The sequence below is a fragment of the Schistocerca gregaria genome, chromosome 8 (assembly GCF_023897955.1).
Source record: "Schistocerca gregaria isolate iqSchGreg1 chromosome 8, iqSchGreg1.2, whole genome shotgun sequence".
Taxonomy (NCBI): domain Eukaryota; kingdom Metazoa; phylum Arthropoda; class Insecta; order Orthoptera; family Acrididae; genus Schistocerca; species Schistocerca gregaria.
Genome location: NC_064927.1, coordinates 355,280,130 through 355,298,905, shown reverse-complemented (window position 1 = coordinate 355,298,905; position 18,776 = coordinate 355,280,130). Strand labels below are relative to the sequence as shown.

General features: G+C 38.5%; 1 protein-coding gene across 2 annotated transcripts in view; it reads right to left on the bottom strand.

The window, feature by feature from the left end:
* Window positions 1–4,012: 4,012 nt before the first annotated feature.
* LOC126284158 (uncharacterized) overlaps window positions 4,013–18,776 on the bottom strand; it is an 85,357-nt gene continuing 70,593 nt past the window's right edge. For both annotated transcript variants that reach the window (XM_049982881.1, XM_049982882.1), the window contains exon 4: window positions 4,013–13,758. In XM_049982881.1, the coding sequence (XP_049838838.1) occupies window positions 12,926–13,758 (833 nt within the window). In that variant the 3' untranslated portion in view covers window positions 4,013–12,925. The remainder of the gene's footprint in view (window positions 13,759–18,776) is intronic.

Here is an 18,776-nt window from a genome sequence, read left to right as displayed (position 1 = left end):
TGAGAATTTCACTGTTAAAAACAGAGAAGAGAACGGATACGTAGAAAAATGCTGAGGAGAGATCAGATAGGTGGAAAGAATACACTGAAGGTCCTATGAGAGGGAGGACTTATTTGATGATATGATAGAAGAAGAAATGAGAGTCAACAGTGAAGAGCTCAGGGATCCAGTATTAGAATCAGAGTTTAAAAGAGCTTTGGATGACTTAAGATCAAATAAGAGATAAGGAATAGGTACATTTTATTGGACTTTCTAAAATCATTGGAGGAAATGGCAACAAAATGACTATCCACATTGGTGTCTAGAATATATGAGACTGGTGATATATAATCAGAATTTCAAAAAATCATCATCCACACAATTCTCATGATAGCAAGAGCCAACAAGTGTAAAAATTATTGCACAATCAGCTTAGTAGCTCAGGCATACAAGTTGCTGGCAAGAATAATATACAGAAGAATGGAAAAGAAAATTGAGGATCTGTAAAATAACAATCAGTTCAGCTTCAGGAAAGGAAAAGGCACCAGAGAGGCAGTTCTGATGTTGTGGTTGATAATGGGAGCATGACTGAACAAAAATCCAAAGACATTTTTTGGAATTGTCAACCTGGAAAAAGTATTCAACAATGTTAAATGGTACAGAATGTTCAAAATTCTGGGAAATATAGAGATAAGCTGTAAAGAATGAATGGGTAATATACAATTTGTACAAGAACTAAAAGGGAGCAATAAGATTGGAAGACCAAGAATGAAGTGCTTGGATTTAAAAAAAAGAGTATAAGACAAGGATGTATCTCTTGTGCCTACTGTTCAATCTATACATCAAAGAAGCAATGATGAAAATAAAAGAAAGGTTCAACAGTGGGATTAAAATATGACGTGAAGGGATATCAATAACAACATTACTACTCTCAGTGAAAGTGAAGAAGAATTACAGGATCTGTTGAATGGAATGAACAGTTTAATGAGTACAGAACACAGACTGACAGTAAATCAAAGAAAGACAAATGTAATGAGAAGCTGCAGAAATCAGAACAGTGAGAAATTTAACATCAGAATTGGGGATTACAAATTAGGTGAAGTTAAGGAATTCTGCTATCTAGACAGCAAAACAACCAATGATGGGTACGGCAAGAAGGACACAGAAAGCAGACTAGCATTGGAAAAAAGGACACTCCTTGGTAAGAGAAGTCTACTAGTAGAGGCCTTAATTCGAGGGAGAAATGTCTGAAAACATATGTTTGGAGCACAGCATTGCATGGAAGTGAAACATGGACTGTGGGAAAACTGGAACAGAACAGAATTGAAGCATTTGAATGTTCAAAATTATGTGGACTAATAAGGTAAGTAACACGGAAGTTCTCCACAGAATCAGAGAGAAAAGGAATGTGTGGAAAATACTGAAAAGAAGAGACGGCACGATAGGACGTACATTAAGACATCAGGAAATAACTTCCATGGTACTAGAGGAAGCTATAGGGGGTAAAAACTGTAAAGGAAGACAGAGATTGGAATACATCTCGCAAATGATTGAGGACACAGGTTGCAATTGCTACTCTGAAATGAAAAGGCTGACATAGCAGAGGAATTTGTGATGGGCCGCATAAAGTCAGTCAGGAGACTGATGGAAAAGAATGAGGAAACAACTGAATAGTGTTGGAGGAAACATGAATAGAATACTACTCAAGAAAATTCTGAACTCCAATCTGAATAGGAAGAGCAACAGGTCAACATTTAATAATGTACATGAATTTTACTGAACATGCAAATGCCTAGTCCCAGAAGGTGGCAAAGATAGTTCATCAAAATTTGAGAACAGTGATATCTACAGCAACATGACTTGAAGAAAAAATTATGTTCATTACTCATTACTAAAGACGTCAGTGACTTAAGAAGAAATTCAAATGAAGTCACAAAAATCTTTGATCATTTGCCCAACACTGTACGATGCCAGGCAATGTAAGATGTCTAACAGATAGCAAAGAAAATTTAAATCAATCCTAAAAACATTTGTTTTAGACAATTATATCCATTCCAAATATAGGCATCTATCAAACAATGGAAACTCCAAGTAAGTACATTAACAATGTAGGAAAAGACAGATTGCTACTTACCATAAAGAAGACACATCAGGCTGCAGACAGAAGCAATTAAAAGGCACTCACATATAGCTTTTCACTACAGCCTTCTTTAGTAAGAGAACACACACACACACACACACACACACACACACACACACACACACGACTGCCAACTCCAGAATCTCGGGCCGGTGTGTGTGTGTGTGTGTGTGTGTGTGTGTGTGTGTGTGTGTGTGTGTGTAGAAATATGTCTTTTCCTACATTATAAATACAGACATCTGTTGCAGATTGATAGCATATGAGAATTAATAATAGGCATGTAGCTTACATAAACATGTAGCCTCTAAACTGACTCAGTACACATCATTTTGTTAAAAATTGTGCAAATGATAAACAGAACATGTAACTAACTAATGAAAGAGCTGTATTATTTATGTATATAAGCTGCAATAAACTAACAAAGATTGACTCAATGTCTTGTTTCTTCTTATCTGTTGATAAAAATTAGTTGAAACCAAAATCAACAGCATTTGAAAAATATGACTTCTAGGAAAAGTGGTGGTTTACATTCATTGCTCTATTTCACCAGATCATTCAACATGCAAATGGCCCACTGTGCTACATCTACTCTCAACATCAGCTTGTTCCTTCATTATGATACTGCAAACAGTAACAGAAAAAGGGGGCAATTTTACTTACTTACTTACTTACTTACTCACACACACACACACACACACACACACACGCACACACACACACGCACGCACGCACGCACACACACACCACTGGATAAACACTGAAAACATGTCTTGTAATCATATGTGATTAATTTTTAATACTAAACACTATGCACAAAATCAGTAAATAAGGAAGAAACATGAGTTCACAGACGAGTTAACAAAGCGACTGGTCCAAAGATCCTGGAAAGTCATAGAGTGCACATTTCACTGAGGTCAATATCCATTACAGAGCCTTCGCCCCCTCCTCTTGGAATGGGGAGCACAGCGGACAAATGAAGGGGAGGTGAGTCGTTGCTCGAGGAACAGCGGATAAGTGCAAGATGATATAGTCATCATGCCAGGTTGGAAGGAACAGCTGATGACTGGTGCAAGTAACAGGAGGTAGGAATCTGGGGGAATGGTCATCTTGAAGACACATTGATGAAGGGTCAGACCAAGGGGCGGTGGACATGGGTGAAGAGCGTTATTTGACAGTGCCTGCTAGACATGGAATGACATCTGAAAGCAGTGTCTCATTTGCAGAGATACTGTCTTAAGTTTGCCATTCAGGAGTATCCCTATCACATTTAGACCACAACTACTGAGGACCTCATGTGTGCCCAAATAAGGGGGTCAGAGTGCTGTTTGGACTGTGCCATCATGAGCATCATAAATTTGAATATAGTCAATGGATGAACAAGCTAGGTTGAGTGTGGGGCCTTGGGGGAGGTGTGCGAAGATTGCCTATGTGAGAACGAACATGCTTAACAGGAGCAGATAGGTTGTCAGATGAAAGGGTGGAGGGGGTATCCTTGATGAACTCAGCAGAGATGACCACAGGCTCATCATATAAGTAGTTCAGCAAGAGAGGCATCAACATTGTCTTAGTGGGCTGATTGGATGCTCAGAAAGACACGTCGTAAAACCTTGGACCAGAGGCCACCATGGAACATTAAAGCCATTTTCAGTGTTCTGTGCCATCATTTGGTGAGGCAATTGCTTTGTGGATCATAAGCAGTGGTAAAATTTGGCCACACTGCATGAGGCACAGAAGCAAGTAAATAACTGAGACTCAAACTGGCAGCGCTGATCAGTCCTGAGAGAAGTGAGGCAGCCAAAATGAGTGATCCAGATTGTGTTTTCAAATCATGTCAGGATCACCACTGTGGTTAATTATGTCTACGACAAATAAACACCAATAATACAACTTGCAATTGTGTGTGATTTATTATTAACACAAGACAGTGTACACCAAATTTGTACAAGAGAAACATGACTTTAAAGACAAGTTAACATCTGACTGGTCCAAAGATCTCTGAAAATCAGAGAGAATACACTTCACCAAGATCGATATCCACCACACAGTTCCTTGAAAGTGCATCAATAATTAACAATTTTTAAATTGGTATGAAATATTTGTGAATACTCAATCTACGTTTAAATGCTGTCCTCAGCCATAAGTCTCAACATGACGGGGGATATTGTATTGGAAGTGGTATGACCTTGCTTTCCTCCAACTTTTGATATGACTTATCCAGCCAGTTATAGGGGGCTCTAGAGTTTAACATCTAAGTATTCACCACCGGAGGCAGTGCTGCAACTTTTTTTTGCGCCAGGGGGGCAGCAGGAATGATTGAGCACATGCGTACTGTATCTAGCGCGTGCTTGTTTGTACTTCCGATGCATATAAAGGTGCAGTCATTTGCGAGTGGGATCAGTTATTGGCGAGAGCAGCATAGCTTTTCTCACCTGATGATAGCGGCCAGGTGGACCGCTGAAATATTGTGCTCAGATGGCAGTTTGATCTGGCTGGAAACCCGAGAAGAATTTTATATACTAATACGCTGGGAAAGTCTACATAAACACAGAAATTTGATGATGTATTTTTTTCCTCCTATACCTTCACCAATGCATCAGTTATTTTGCTGCCAAAATAGTAAAATTCATCTGCTACTTTTTGTGTTTCATTTCCGTATCCAATTTCCTTAGCATCCCCGATTTAATTCAACTGCATTACTTTAACCTCGTTTTACTCTTGTTGATGTGCTCCTTAAAACATATTTTTCAGACACTATCCACTCCCCACAACTGCACCTCTGACAGAATTACAGTGGTCTTTGTCAGCAAACATTCTAAGTTTTTGTTTCTTCTCCCTGGACTTTAATTCCTTTTCCAAGCTGCTTCTTGACTTTCATTATTGATTGCTCATGTACACATTGAATAACATCAAGAAGAGGCAACAGATTTGCCTCAGTCCCTTCTCAACGGTCTCCTTTTCATAATCTTTGACTCTTACAACTACAGTCTGGTTCCTGTAGAAGTGGTAGATCACTTTTGGCTCCTTGTATTTTATCCTTGCTATATTCATAATTTCAAAGAGTGTGTTCCAGTCAACATTGTCACTCATTTGAGATCTAAAAATGCTTTCATTTTCTAAGTCCAGTCTTACGGTCAGTATTGCCTTGTATATTTCTACATTTCTCTTGAAATCCAAACTGAACTTCCCAAAGGTTATCTTCCACAAAATTCTCTATTAATTTGCAAATAACTCATGCCATTTTATCACCTTGAATTACTAAAATGATGGTATGGTAATAATTACACATGCTTCTTTGTAACTGGAATTATTACATTCTTCTTGAAGTAGGAGAGAGTTAACCTGTCACATTTATCTTCCAAACCAGGTAGAATAGTCCTATCATGGTTTACTCTCCTAAATATGCATTTACACTTGTGTACCTTGTACCTGTTTGCCATGTCCTAGTTTGCCAGGCACGTGTGTAGCTCCATTCGTATTGTTCAATATGTGTCACTTCATTTACACGTAGATAGAACTACACTCACTGTTCCAGTGATCAAGCTGTCCACATTACTAGAAACAACTGTCACCACAGCAGTAAATTTTGAAGCCAAGATGAAATCACAGAAAGAAGTGCAACACTGGGCGAACTAATACCTTTTGTGGAACACGTGTGAACCCTGTGAGAGAGAATGATGGCAAGGAGTATTCTGTTTCATAATTGTGTTCGTTCATGATTTCAAGGCAATACTTCATTCTTTTGGACCACTGATAGTAAAGGAAAATACGAAGACACTATACCACTAGCAACAAGATTAGCTTGACACTTTGAATTCTTGCTACGGGAATAGTTACCTCAGTTTGAAGTTATAGTTCAAGTATAAAAATCTGTCACAATCCAAGCTCTGTTCAAATATCTGGAAAACTATATCAAGCCAAGTTGTTGACCTCTGAATGTGTCTTTCTCTGAAAAGCAAAACACTTATTTGATGTTTAAATCTTAGTCAAGAGTCCAAGAATATTTGAATATTTAACACTGTAGAGGAATATGGAATGGTAGCACTTACGGGATAACACATTTCTTTCCATTTTCAGTAGTATGTTTTTGTTTGTGCATGGCAGCCTTTTTTGGGTGTGGTGGGGATGGAGTTTATTTTGTCTGAAGTGCTTAGTTTTATTTTTGAGTTTCTTGTAGGTTTAACAACAGCCTCCAAATTATAGACAGGAGTGGTTGAATGTAGTGGGAGATTTTGAACTGAGCTGGAATTTCCTGCACTGTTCAATGGCTTTGGGCGGCAAATATATGGTTCTGCAGCACCTGTGCAACTGAGGAAGCAGCTGTTACAATTGTAAGAAGGATTTTAGGGTTCTTTTGTTTGTTCTTGTTGATGAAAACTATTTGTGAATAAAGCAGCTCATAAAGGAACAAGACTGCTTCGGCACATCAAGAGCCACACAATCACTCCTGCTCTTCTTCAACACTTACGAGTTAGAAGTAGGAGTAGGAATGAAGGCTTCTTATTTTGCTCAGGTTAGCCATTGTTGTTTCTAAATTGTACTTATTTGTGAGAAACTGCTCATAATTTTATTTCACAGTGTCTTTATACATTACAAAATTAACTTAACACAAACAAGGAAATGCACAGTTATGCTCTTCAAATTGTAAAATCATTTGACCAAAGTGATAATGCAAATTTGAATGTGTGCAAAGTGCTGTCTTTTAACAGTGAGATTTAGTAAAACAAAGCACTAATGGTGAGGACTGTGGACAGGCATCCAACTGTTTGAAGTGAACCGAGTGGGGTTTTGTTATGAAGTGTTCCACTCCATGCATGATCTGTCATTCAGTTGTTAGGTGTGCTAACTTTTACCTTAAAAATATCTTCATCTGCACATGCATACACGCTCCACAAACCATCATACAGTGCATGGCAGAGGATACCTTGTAGCATTACTAGTTATTTCCTTTCCTGTTCCTCTCGCAAATAGAGCAAGGGTAAATGACTGATGAGAAGCCTCTGTAGGAGCCTCAATTTTTATCCTCATGGACTTTACACAAAACATTTATTGGCAGCAGTAGAATCGTTCTGCAGCTGGTCTCAAACGCTGTTTCTCTAAATTCCCACAACAGTGCCTTGCAAAAAGAGCATCATCTTGCTCCAGGAATTCCCATTTGAGTTCATGAAGTGTCTCCATTATATGTGTGTGCTGATTGAACCTACCGATAACAAATCAAGCAGAACATCACAGAATCATTCTGATGTTTTCCTTTAATTCAACCTGGTGGGGATCCCAAGCACTAACGGTACTCAAGAATAGGTTATACTACCATTATAGAATGCCGTTTCCTTGATGTATGAGCTACATTTTCCCAAAATTCTCCCAATAAAACAAAGCTGAGCATTCACCTTACCTACAACAACCTGATGTGCTCATTCCATTTCATATCACTTTGCAACATTACGCATAGATTTAATCGATGTGACTGAGTTAAACTGCACCCTCCTCATGTTATATCCAAACATTAGAGGGTTCTTTTCCCTACTCAGCTGCATTAACTCCCATTTTTCTACATTTAGGGCAAGCTACCACTCATCGCACCGATTAGAAATTTTGTCAAAAACATTTTTATACTCTTAGAGCCATTCAACGATGACACCTTCCCATAGACCGCAGTTTCATCAGCAAAGAGCTATAAATTGGTGCTCATCCTGCCCTCCAGGCCATTTATGTACGCAGACAATAAAAGTGGTCCTATCACTCTTCCCTGGGCACTCCTAACAGTACCCTTGTCTTCTACGACCACCCACGGCCGAAGCAAATGTACCGGTTTCTATTACTTAGGAAGTTTTCAAGTCACTCACATATCTGGGAACCTATTCCATATTCTCATACCTTCCTTAAGTTTGCAGTGGGGCATCATATCATATGTTTTTTGGAAATCTAGCAATATGGAATCTGCCTCCTGTTGCCAGTCATCCATGGTTTGCAACAGGATCTCCTGTGAGAAAAGATGACTAATGCTTTCTCAAACTACGCTTATTTGTGGACAGAAGCATATCTGACTCAAAGAAATGCTTTATATTCGAAATGAGAATGTGTTCAAGAATTATGCAGCAAATGAATGTTAAGGATATTAGTCTCTAATTTTGTCAGATAGTTCTTTTATCCTTGTTATATACATGAGGCAACTGTGCTTTTCTTCCAGTCAGTTGGGACTTTGCACTTGGTGAAAGATTTGTGCAAGTGAAAGCTAAGTAAGTGGTCCATGCCGAAGAAGAATCTTTCATTCAGTTGCTTCTCAATGGCAGCAATGCCTATTTCTGTCTCTTCCATACAAGAGTCTGTATAACAGTCCAATGGTAGCATGTATGTACAATCTTCCTGCATGAATGATATTTTCAATGTGAAAATTAATGCCCCTCCTATGTGGATGATATTTTGAATGTGAAAATTAAAACTACAAATTTACTTTGGCTATATTCTGTTGTCAAACCAGACTGGTCAATGAGTGACTGAATTGAAACCTTCAATCCACTGAGCAAATTTTACTTAGGTCCTTAATTTTCTTGGTTTCTCAACGAGATCCTTCCCTAGCATATGCAGTGGAAGTTGTCTGCTTCGCGAATCAGTCTTTTTATAAACACACAAATGTGTACCAACTTTTCCCTGATGACATTTCTGAGTTATTTTTTGAACCTAGAATGCAACAATCTCTCTTTCTTCAGTATTGTCTGAATTTTGTTCTTAAACCATGTTGGATCTTTTCCATTAATCCACTTATTTGGCACATATTTCTCCACAGAAGGTTTTAAAACCAGTTTAAACATTGCCTATACTTTCTCTATGGCCATCATACTGGAATTAAGAACAATGCGAATGGCTGCTAATTTGCTCTTTCCTGAATAAAATCTCTCCTAGTCTTCTTGATGGATTTATTGATTTCAGTAACCACAACCTTAGATTGGTGGCATTCTACAGAACCATTAATGCAGCTCAAGGTAGACAGGACCACTTTCCCAATCATCCACTAGGATAATTCTTGTGTAGTGCATCCACACTGAAGTGTTGGGCATCCCCCACATTAGTAGGCCGGAGTGAAATGATGTCTAAGTTCAGGTAGGGACCCAGTGCCAAGGGGCATAATGTGGAAGCCATGCCCATGGTTATGGGCAAAAACCTTAATGGCACGTCTGGCAGAGAAAGACACTTTCAGAATGGCTGATGAGGCAACCCATACTCCCTGGGGATAATTAGAAGAGGACACCACTGCCTCGTGGAGAAGAGGGGTCTTCAAAGCCTAAGGGAAGAAACCCTGAAAGAAAATCCTCATCTGAGTTATGCTTTGTCAACTGCTGAGCAAATATATACTGCTTTCATACCTAAACCAAGCCTCAGATGGAAGAATGAATTAAACAAAATACGTGACAGTTCTTCTAATACTACTTGAACTAATGACGAAAAAATGCCTGTTGCTCATTAAAGATACCGAAAGACCCAAAACCCTCCCAAAAAGGAATGACTGAAAATTGGTACACTCAATATGCTCATTCGCACCAACAAATGTGAAGAACTAGTAATAAAGCTGTGGGAAGAAATAACTGAGAATCAGATGTCTGCTGTACTGGAGTAGTAACAACAGTGACTTAAAACATGGAGCCAGCCTCACCCTCCATAAAGATATAGACATACAGACAAATGTCAAATATGTGAGTGACAGGATCATTCAGATGAGACTAAGGGCTGGTAATAAGCAGCGTGCTGTTTTGCAAGTATATGCATCACAGATAGGATGTACCATGGAGCAGAAAGAGCATTTTTCTTAATGAACTGTAAGAAAAAATAACAGAGAAGGAGATAACCTAATTGATTTCTGTGTGCAAAACAACTTACCTGTAATGGGATACAGCTGGAATAGTGAGTTACAGGCCAATAGACTTCATCATCACTGATAGAAAAAGTGGTCGTACGTTACAGATGTTAACGTCATACTCAGTGAGGCCTAGATGGCGACCACTGGCTATTAATTGCTGACCGAAAATGTTCAAGTGCCAAAATTTAAACAAAAGAGAATGCCAAAGATTAAGATGTGGCTGTTGAAGGCATGGAAAAGAAAAGAAACTATGAAGCAAGAATAATAGCCAAATTACCCAAAACTGAGAAAGTTGGAGTAAACGGAAAAAAATGAGTGCCACATCATAAGAGAAGGAAACATCTTCGTGAAAGATCAGGTGAAGACAACAGAAAAAGATAGGAACATACTGAAAGAAAATTAGACCATGAGAAACAAAAACAGATGACAGCCAAAATGAATAAGCATCTTGCACAGGAATACCAGAGAAAGAAACTAGTTGTAAAAAGACTGTCAGGGAAGTAGGAAATTACTATACAAAGTACTATAGAGTTAACAAAATGAATCTGTAAATATCCTTGCACTGGAAACAGATGACAGTAACTTAATATGAACAAATGGAGAGGTTGGGGTTGAAATGAAAAAGTACTTCAACATGCTGTTAAATGGAGATGGTAACAACACAACCATCAACAACTATAGAGTAATTAATGAAGTCCAAATCAACAGACGCCCATTAACACGGTATGAGGTAGAAACAGCATTAAAGAGTATGTGTAATGTAAAGTCGACAGAGTTTGATGATCTCAGATCAGATATGAACAAGGAAGCTGGAATATATGCTTAAATTGGCTATACAGAGTGATTTGGGAACAAAACAAACACCCACAAGATTGGAGTAAAGGAGATCATTCTCCCTCTGCTCAAAAAGGGCAATAGACAAAAATGTGGAAGTTACAGAGGCATCATGCTGCTGTCACATACCCTAAAGCAGTCAGAAAAGATCATATAAATGAGACTTGGAAAGATAATAGAACCTTTGCTTGAGGAAGAACAACATGGATTCAGGAAAGACCATGGTACTGTGGATCTTATTTTTGCAGTATGAATGCTGACAGAAGTACTGGGAATATGGAAGAAATCCTGTGATTGTATTAGTTGACTTGAGATATGGGAATGTTTGAACGACCTAAAGGTGCCAAGGTACCTAACTGTTTAAGTCAAGATGCTATACCCAAAGTGTTACAGCTGTGTCTAGATAGGCAACAGATGATTAGAATGGTCTGAAACAAAGAAGTGTCCAACAAGGAAGTGTCTATCACCACTCCAGTTTATAATAGCAATGGACAAGATCATTATCAACAAATAGACAGCGAACCAAATGCACTGGTTTTTGCTGATGATTTGATAGCATGAGGAGAGAGAAGCTGAAGCACAGAAGCAACTTAATGACTGGAACACCACTTTCAAAACTTTCGGACTACAAATAAACAAAACAAAGATACTAGAAATGAGCATCAACAGACAAGGAACAATCTCAAATACATGTCTAGGAGGAGTCAAGGTAGAATCTTTTTCACATTTTGATCACAAAAGCCATCACCAGGAAGTACTCAGCAGGATACAGAAAGCATCCAATTTTCAGTCAAATCAGAAATCTTCTCTGGGATGATAAAATGCCACAAAAAGCAAAAGTGACTGTGTACCAAATTCATTTTGTACCAATGCCTACATATGGCTTAGATACACAGATCCTACTAAACACAGCCTTCAGCAAAATTCAGGCAGCAGAAATGAGATTCATTAGAACTATGAATCAAATAACTAGATAGGACAAAATCAAGAATGTGGTGAAAGGAATAACAGGTACTGAAGATACTGTTACCTGTGTCATAAAAAAAAATGTAGGCTTCAGTAGTATGGGCACATAATGAGAATGAATAGCGAAAGACCTGCCAATAAGTATTTCAACCTGAACCTTGTAGGAAAAGACCATTGGGAAGACCAAGGAAATACTGGATACAGACTGTAAGATCAGATATGGAGGAGAAAGGACATAAATGGGAAGCTGTCCTGTAACAGAAGATGGATGAAGACAGAAGGAGATGGCAAGCACTTGTACACCACACCCACGAAACTGGAGTCAAAACACAATGATGGTGATAAAATAACTATTGTTATGACGATATCATGATCACTAAACCATCTCTATACTGACACTGCCGGTAAGGTCATGCCTGTTTGTAGCTATTAGGTCTAAAATATTTCCATTGTGTGTCTCTATGCAAAAGACAGTTTTCAGAAAATGTGTTCAGAACTGGTTCACAAGACTGTCTGTCCTTACCATCTGCAATGAATCCACAGAAATCCCCATCTACACTCAATAGGTTAATTTGCTTCCAGTTAACACTGCTTGATTGTGGCACTTCCGCACTACTTATGTTAGATTTTGTTTGAATTATTCTACAACAGCTACAGTGGAACAATGTCAACATTGTTACAATGGAAATAATAATGCTGTTTTATTAAAAACTGACACTGCTGCAAAATCTTTAGTAAATTAGTGAATAACAGTTAAAGTATATAGAAGACTGTTGTATTGGATGAATTTTTCAATGTTTTGCAGTACTGCTTACGTCCATAGTATAGAAAATGGAATGTTTAAAAAAAACATTTTGACAAGCAATTACATTATTTAAATAATATGTAATATTTATCCACAATTAGTAGAATGCCATTGCACTAATGGCTGAAATATGATACAAATGAAGAGTACAATTTCTTTAAAAAAATTTACAGACAAAATACTTTCCTGACTTACCATAATTTCTTGCCAATGTAAAATGTTTGTGCAAACATTTGATTTGTATAATAAAAATGGCCTATTTAGTTAGTGACAATATACTTAATAAGAAAGATTTATAATGTCTGTTATACTATATCAAATACTATTATACACAGCAGCAGCAAGTATCTCAGCACACTCCTTTCTGATATCTAAGTGCCAATGAGTTAACTGGTGCAGGTGGCCTCACAACATGTACTGGTGGTCCGGAACCAATAGTTACTGGATCTGCAAAAACCCTTGATTTTGGAGGAAATGGACCTAAACGTTTACTGCCAGCATTGGTAAGTGGTACAGTCACAGAAACTATGGACTTATTTAATTTTGGTACTTGTGATTGCACTTTGTCCAACCTAACCATAGGACCCTTCTGCTCTTTGTGAGAAGCACGCATACAATTTTTTTCAACCGGCCTGTTAAAAAATGATGCACATTCAGAACTAGTTTCACCAGCACTGACACTCCCCAACAGAGTTTTAAGAGATTTGTCACAGTCTCCAACACCTTTTGCAGATTTAGGATGGCTGGGCATCTTTTTCCTCCTCGCAAAATTTACATCCACTTGTCCACTAGCAATATCCATGTCCATTCCACCACGAAGCCGAGACTCATTCCCCTGTCCTGCATTTTTTGTCTTTTCTGTCTCTTCCTTAGCACTATTTATTTTCTTTTCTCCCCCATATGCTTCACTATACAAGTTGCTTGGTGTGATGTAATCCACTTCCCCATAGTCTTTCTCACCTTCTTTGTCATTATTTTGGCGTGATGTAAAACCACAGCTATTACTTTCTGTAAATAGGACAGGTGATGTAATAATTGGTTTTTTATAACTGGAAAAGTCCTCTGCAGCTATTGGTTGGGGTGGCTCTGATAGCAAGCATATTTCACATCTACTGTGACCTTCATGATCTTCTAGGACTGGCTTTGCTCTGTAGCGGCTGTTCACAACAAAGCGATGAACACCTGTATAAAAAGAAAATTATTTAGCGACCCGAAGAATTAAGTTCAATGATTATTTTAAAGAAAACATAACATTTTCTCTTAGTTCTTAATATACTCTTAAGCAAACATGTTCTGGGCCAACATCAACAACATATTTTAAAGTATGTGATTAACACAGTCATCTTTTAATAGATTTTGATTTCTGATTTAGAGAGGATCTCACTTGACAATCAAACTCAAAACTTTGATACAACAGACAAAACAGCTGTCTCAAGGACAAAGTAGCAGCAGCAGCAGCAGCAGCAGCATGGGAAAGCTGTGCTACAGAGAATCTACAAAAAAATACAAAATAAAAAGGTGAGTGCAAATAATAATAATAATAATAATAATAATAATAATAATAATAATAATAATATAATAATAAATCCCATGGACTCTCGGGAAAAGAATAGGCCTTTGGTATGTTCTGCCAGTCGTAAAAGGCGACGAAAAGAACAAACCACTAATAGGGCTAACCCCCTTTTAGTCTGATTAGTTGGTTCAGGACAGAACTAATGAAGCCTCGGACAAGCGCTGTCATGGTCGGGGACGACGCTTGTAGCCTATGCCAGTCCACAACGGTAATGACACTGCTAGCCACACGGAAAATTATTTAAATCAAAATAGAGGTGTTTTGCAGGATATGCTTTCTGCAACTACCCTAGAAGGAAAACAAAGACAGAGGATGAGATGGTCAGATGAAGTTAACCGGCACCTCATGTTCTGTTATTACCAAGCAACAAACTTAGGAACCAACACAACTGGATACAGATCACAAGTATACACAACATTTATTACCAGATACCCAGAATTAAAATTTTTAACAGAACGACGACTAGCTGATCAGATCCGTCTAATAATCAAAAATAACAGGATACCCCAGTCAGAATTAGAAAACATCAAACAACAAGTACAACAAATACTGGAGCAAAATAATGTGCAATCAGAAGAAGAATAAAATACAGTAATGGACTCAAACATCCCAGAGCAAACAAACAAAGAACAACACACATAAATCAAACAGAGGAAAACAAAATCTTAAGACAGCCACCAGAACAACCACAAATAGAACACGAAGTGACACATATGTTATATGTTGTTGTTGTGGTCTTCAGTCCTGAGACTGGTTTGATGCAGCTCTCCATGCTACTCTATCCTGTGCAAGCTTCTCCATCTCCCAGAACCCATTGCAAACCACATCCTTCTGAATCTGCTTAGTGTAGTCATCTCTTGGTCTCCCTCTATGATTTTTACCCTCTACACTGCCCTCCAGTACTAAATTGGTGATGCCTTGATGCCTCAGAACATGTCCTACCAACTGATCCTTTCTTCTGGTCAAGTTGTGCCACAAACTTCTCTTCTCCCCAATCCTATTCAATACTTCCTCATTAGTTACGTGATCTACCCATCTAATCTTCAGCATTCTTCTGTAGCACCACATTTCGAAAGCTTCTATTGTCTTCTTGTCCAAACTATTTTTCGTCCATGTTTCACTTCCATACATGGCTACACTCCATACAAATACTTTCAGAAATGACTTCCTGACACTTAAATCTATACTCGATGTTAACAAATTTCTCTTCTTCAGAAACTTTTTCCGAGCCATTGCCAGTCTACATTTTATATCCTCTCTACTTCGACCATCATCAGTTATTTTGTTCCCCAAATAGCAAAACTCCTTTACTACTTTAAGTGTCTCATTTCCTAATCTAATTCCCTCAGCATCACCAGACTTAATTCGACTGCATTCCATTATGTTCGTTTGCTTTTGTTGATGTTCATCTTAGACCCTCCTTTCAAGACACTATCCATTCCGTTCAACTGCTCTTTCAAGTCCTTTGCTGTCTCTGACGGAATTACAATGTCATCGGCGAACCTCAAAGTTTTTATTTCTTCTCCATGGATTTTAATACCTACTCCAATTTTTCTTTTGTTTCCTTTACTGTTTGCTCAATATACAGATTGAATAACATCGGGGAGAGACTACAACCCTGTCTCACTCCCTTCCCAACCACTGCTTCCCTTTCATGTCCCTCGACTCTTATAACTGCCATCTGCTTTCTGTACAAATTGTAAATAGCCTTTCGCTCCCCATATTTTACCCCGGTCACCTTCAGAATTTGAAAGAGAGTATTCCAGTCAACATTGTCAAAAGCTTTCTCTAAGTCTACAAATGCTAGAAACGTAGGTTTGCCTTTCCTTAATCTATTTTCTAAGATAAGTCATACGGTCAGTATCGCCTCACGTGTTCCAACATTTCTACGGAATCCAAACTGATCTTCCCGAGGTCGGCTTCTACTAGTTTTTTCATTCGTCTGTAAAGAATTCACGTTAGTATTTTGCAGCTGTGACTTATTAAACTGACAGTTCAGTAATTTTCACATATGTCAACACCTGCTTTCTTTGGGATTGGAATTATTATGTTCTTCTTGAAGTCTGAGGGTATTTCGCCTGTCTCATACATCTTGCTCACCAGATGGTAGAGTTTTGTCAGGACTGGCTCTCCCAAGGCCGTCAGTAGTTCCAATGGAATGTTGTCTACTCCGGGGGCCTTGTTTTGACTCAGGTCTTTCAGTGCTCTGACAAACTCTACACGCAGTATCATATCTCCAATTTAGTCTTCATCTACTTCCTCTTCCATTTCCATAATATTGTCCTCAAGGACATCGCCCTTGTATAGACCCTCTATATACTCCTTCCACCTTTCTGCTTCCCCTTCTTTGCTTAGAACTGGGTTTCCATTTGAGCTCTTGATGTTCATACAAGTGGTTCTCTTATCTCCGAAGGTCTCTCTAATTTTCCTGTAGGCATTATCTATCTTACCCCTAGTGAGATAAGCCTCTACATCCTTACATTTGTCCTCTAGCCATCCCTGCTTAGCCATTCTGCACTTCCTGTCGATCTCATTTTTGAGACGTCTGTATTCCTTTCAGCCTGTTTCATTTACTGCATTTTTATATTTTCTCCTTTCATCAATTAAATTCAATATTTCTTCTGTTACCCAAGGATTTCTACTAGCCCTCATCTTTTTACCTACTTGGTCTTCTGCTGCCTTCACTACTTCATCCCTCAAAGCTACCCATTCTTCTTCTACTGTATTTCTTTCCCCCATTCCTGTCAATTGCTCCCTTATGTTTTCCCTGAAACTCTGTACAACCTCTGGTTCTTTTAGTTTATCCACGTCCCATCTCCTTAAATTCCCACCTTTTTGCAGTTTCTTCAGTTTTAATCTACAGGTCATAACCAACAGATTGTGGTCCACATCTGCCCCTGGAAATGTCTTACAATTTAAAACCTGGTTCTTAAATCTCTGTCTTACCATTATATAATCTATCCTAAACCTGTCTGTATCTCCAGGCTTCTTCCATGTATACAGCCTTCTTTTATGATTCTTGAACCAAGTGTTAGCTATGATTAAGTTGTGCTCTGTGCAAAATTCTACCAGGCAGCTTCCTCTTTCATTTCTTTGCCCCAGTCCATAATCACCTACTACGTTTCCTTCTCTCCCTTTTCCTACTACCGAATTCCAGTCACCCATGACTATTAAATTTTCATCTCCCTTCACTATTTGAATAATTTCTTTTATTTGATCATACATTTCTTCAACTTTTTCGTCATCTGCACACCTAGTTGGCATATAAACTTTTACTACTGTAGTACGTGTGGGCTTCGTATCTATCTTGGCTAATATAATGCGTTCAATATGCTGTTTGTAGTAGCTTACCCGCATTCCTATTTTCCTATTCATTATTAAACCTACTCGTGCATTACCCCCATTTGATTTTGTGTTTATAACCCTGTAATCACCTGACCAGAAGTCTTGTTCCTCCTGCCACCGAACTTCACTAATTCCCACTATATTTAACTTTAACCTATCGATTTCCCTTTTTAAATTTTCTAACCTACCTGCCCGATTAAGGGATTCGACATTTCACGCTCCGATCCGTAGAACGCCAGTTTTCTTTCTCTTGATAAAAACATCCTCTTGAGTAGTCCCCGCCCGGAGATCTGAATGGGGGACTATTTTACCTCCGGAACATTTTACCCAAGAGGATGTCATCATCATTTAATCATACAGAAAAGCTGCATGCCCTTGGGAAAAATTACAGCCTTAGTTTCCCCTTGCTTTCAGTCGTCCGCAGTACCAGCACAACAAGGCCGTTTTGGTTATTGTTACAAGGCCAGATCAGTCAATCATCCAGACTGTTGCCCCTGCAACTAATGAAAAGGCTGTTGCCCCTCTTCAGGAACCACACGTTTGTCTGGCCTCTCAACAGATACCCCTCCGTTGTGGTTGCACCTACGGTACGGCTATCTTTATCGCTGAGGCACGGAAGCCTCCCCACCAACGGCAAGGTCCATGATTCATGGGGGGGGACATGTTATATGTAGAAGAAAAATTTCAGCTGGCATATATAGAATACAAAGACACAAATACAGACATTAGACCATTCTTGCATAGACCCCCAAATAACCCCCAAGTCGAAACAACAATAACAACAATCAACACAATCATACACAACAAAATAAATGAAAATACAACTATAGAAGAGTAACAACTACTGGTTTATATAGGAGCACTCGGTACACTAAATATACACACTACGCAGAGATCAGAAGGGAGGGGATTTATCGACATAAAAAACCTACATTATGGACAGGTAGACAATTTAAGAAAATTCTTTATAGAACAAGCAGAAACTAGCAAAATACACAAAGCAATCACTCATATAAATACATCGGCTACACCACTGCAATTTCATAACCACTTCTACAACCCTTTAGATCACATAACATCAACAGATACAAAGAAAGTAAATTGGAAAAAGAAAACACTACATGGCAAGCATTCGTATCATCATTGATGAAGACGCATCCAACACATGGCTAAGAAAAGGCAATATATACAGTGAGACGGAAGGATTCATGATTGCAATACAGGATCATACATTAAACACCAGATATTACAGCAAGCATATTATTAAAGATCCCAATACCAC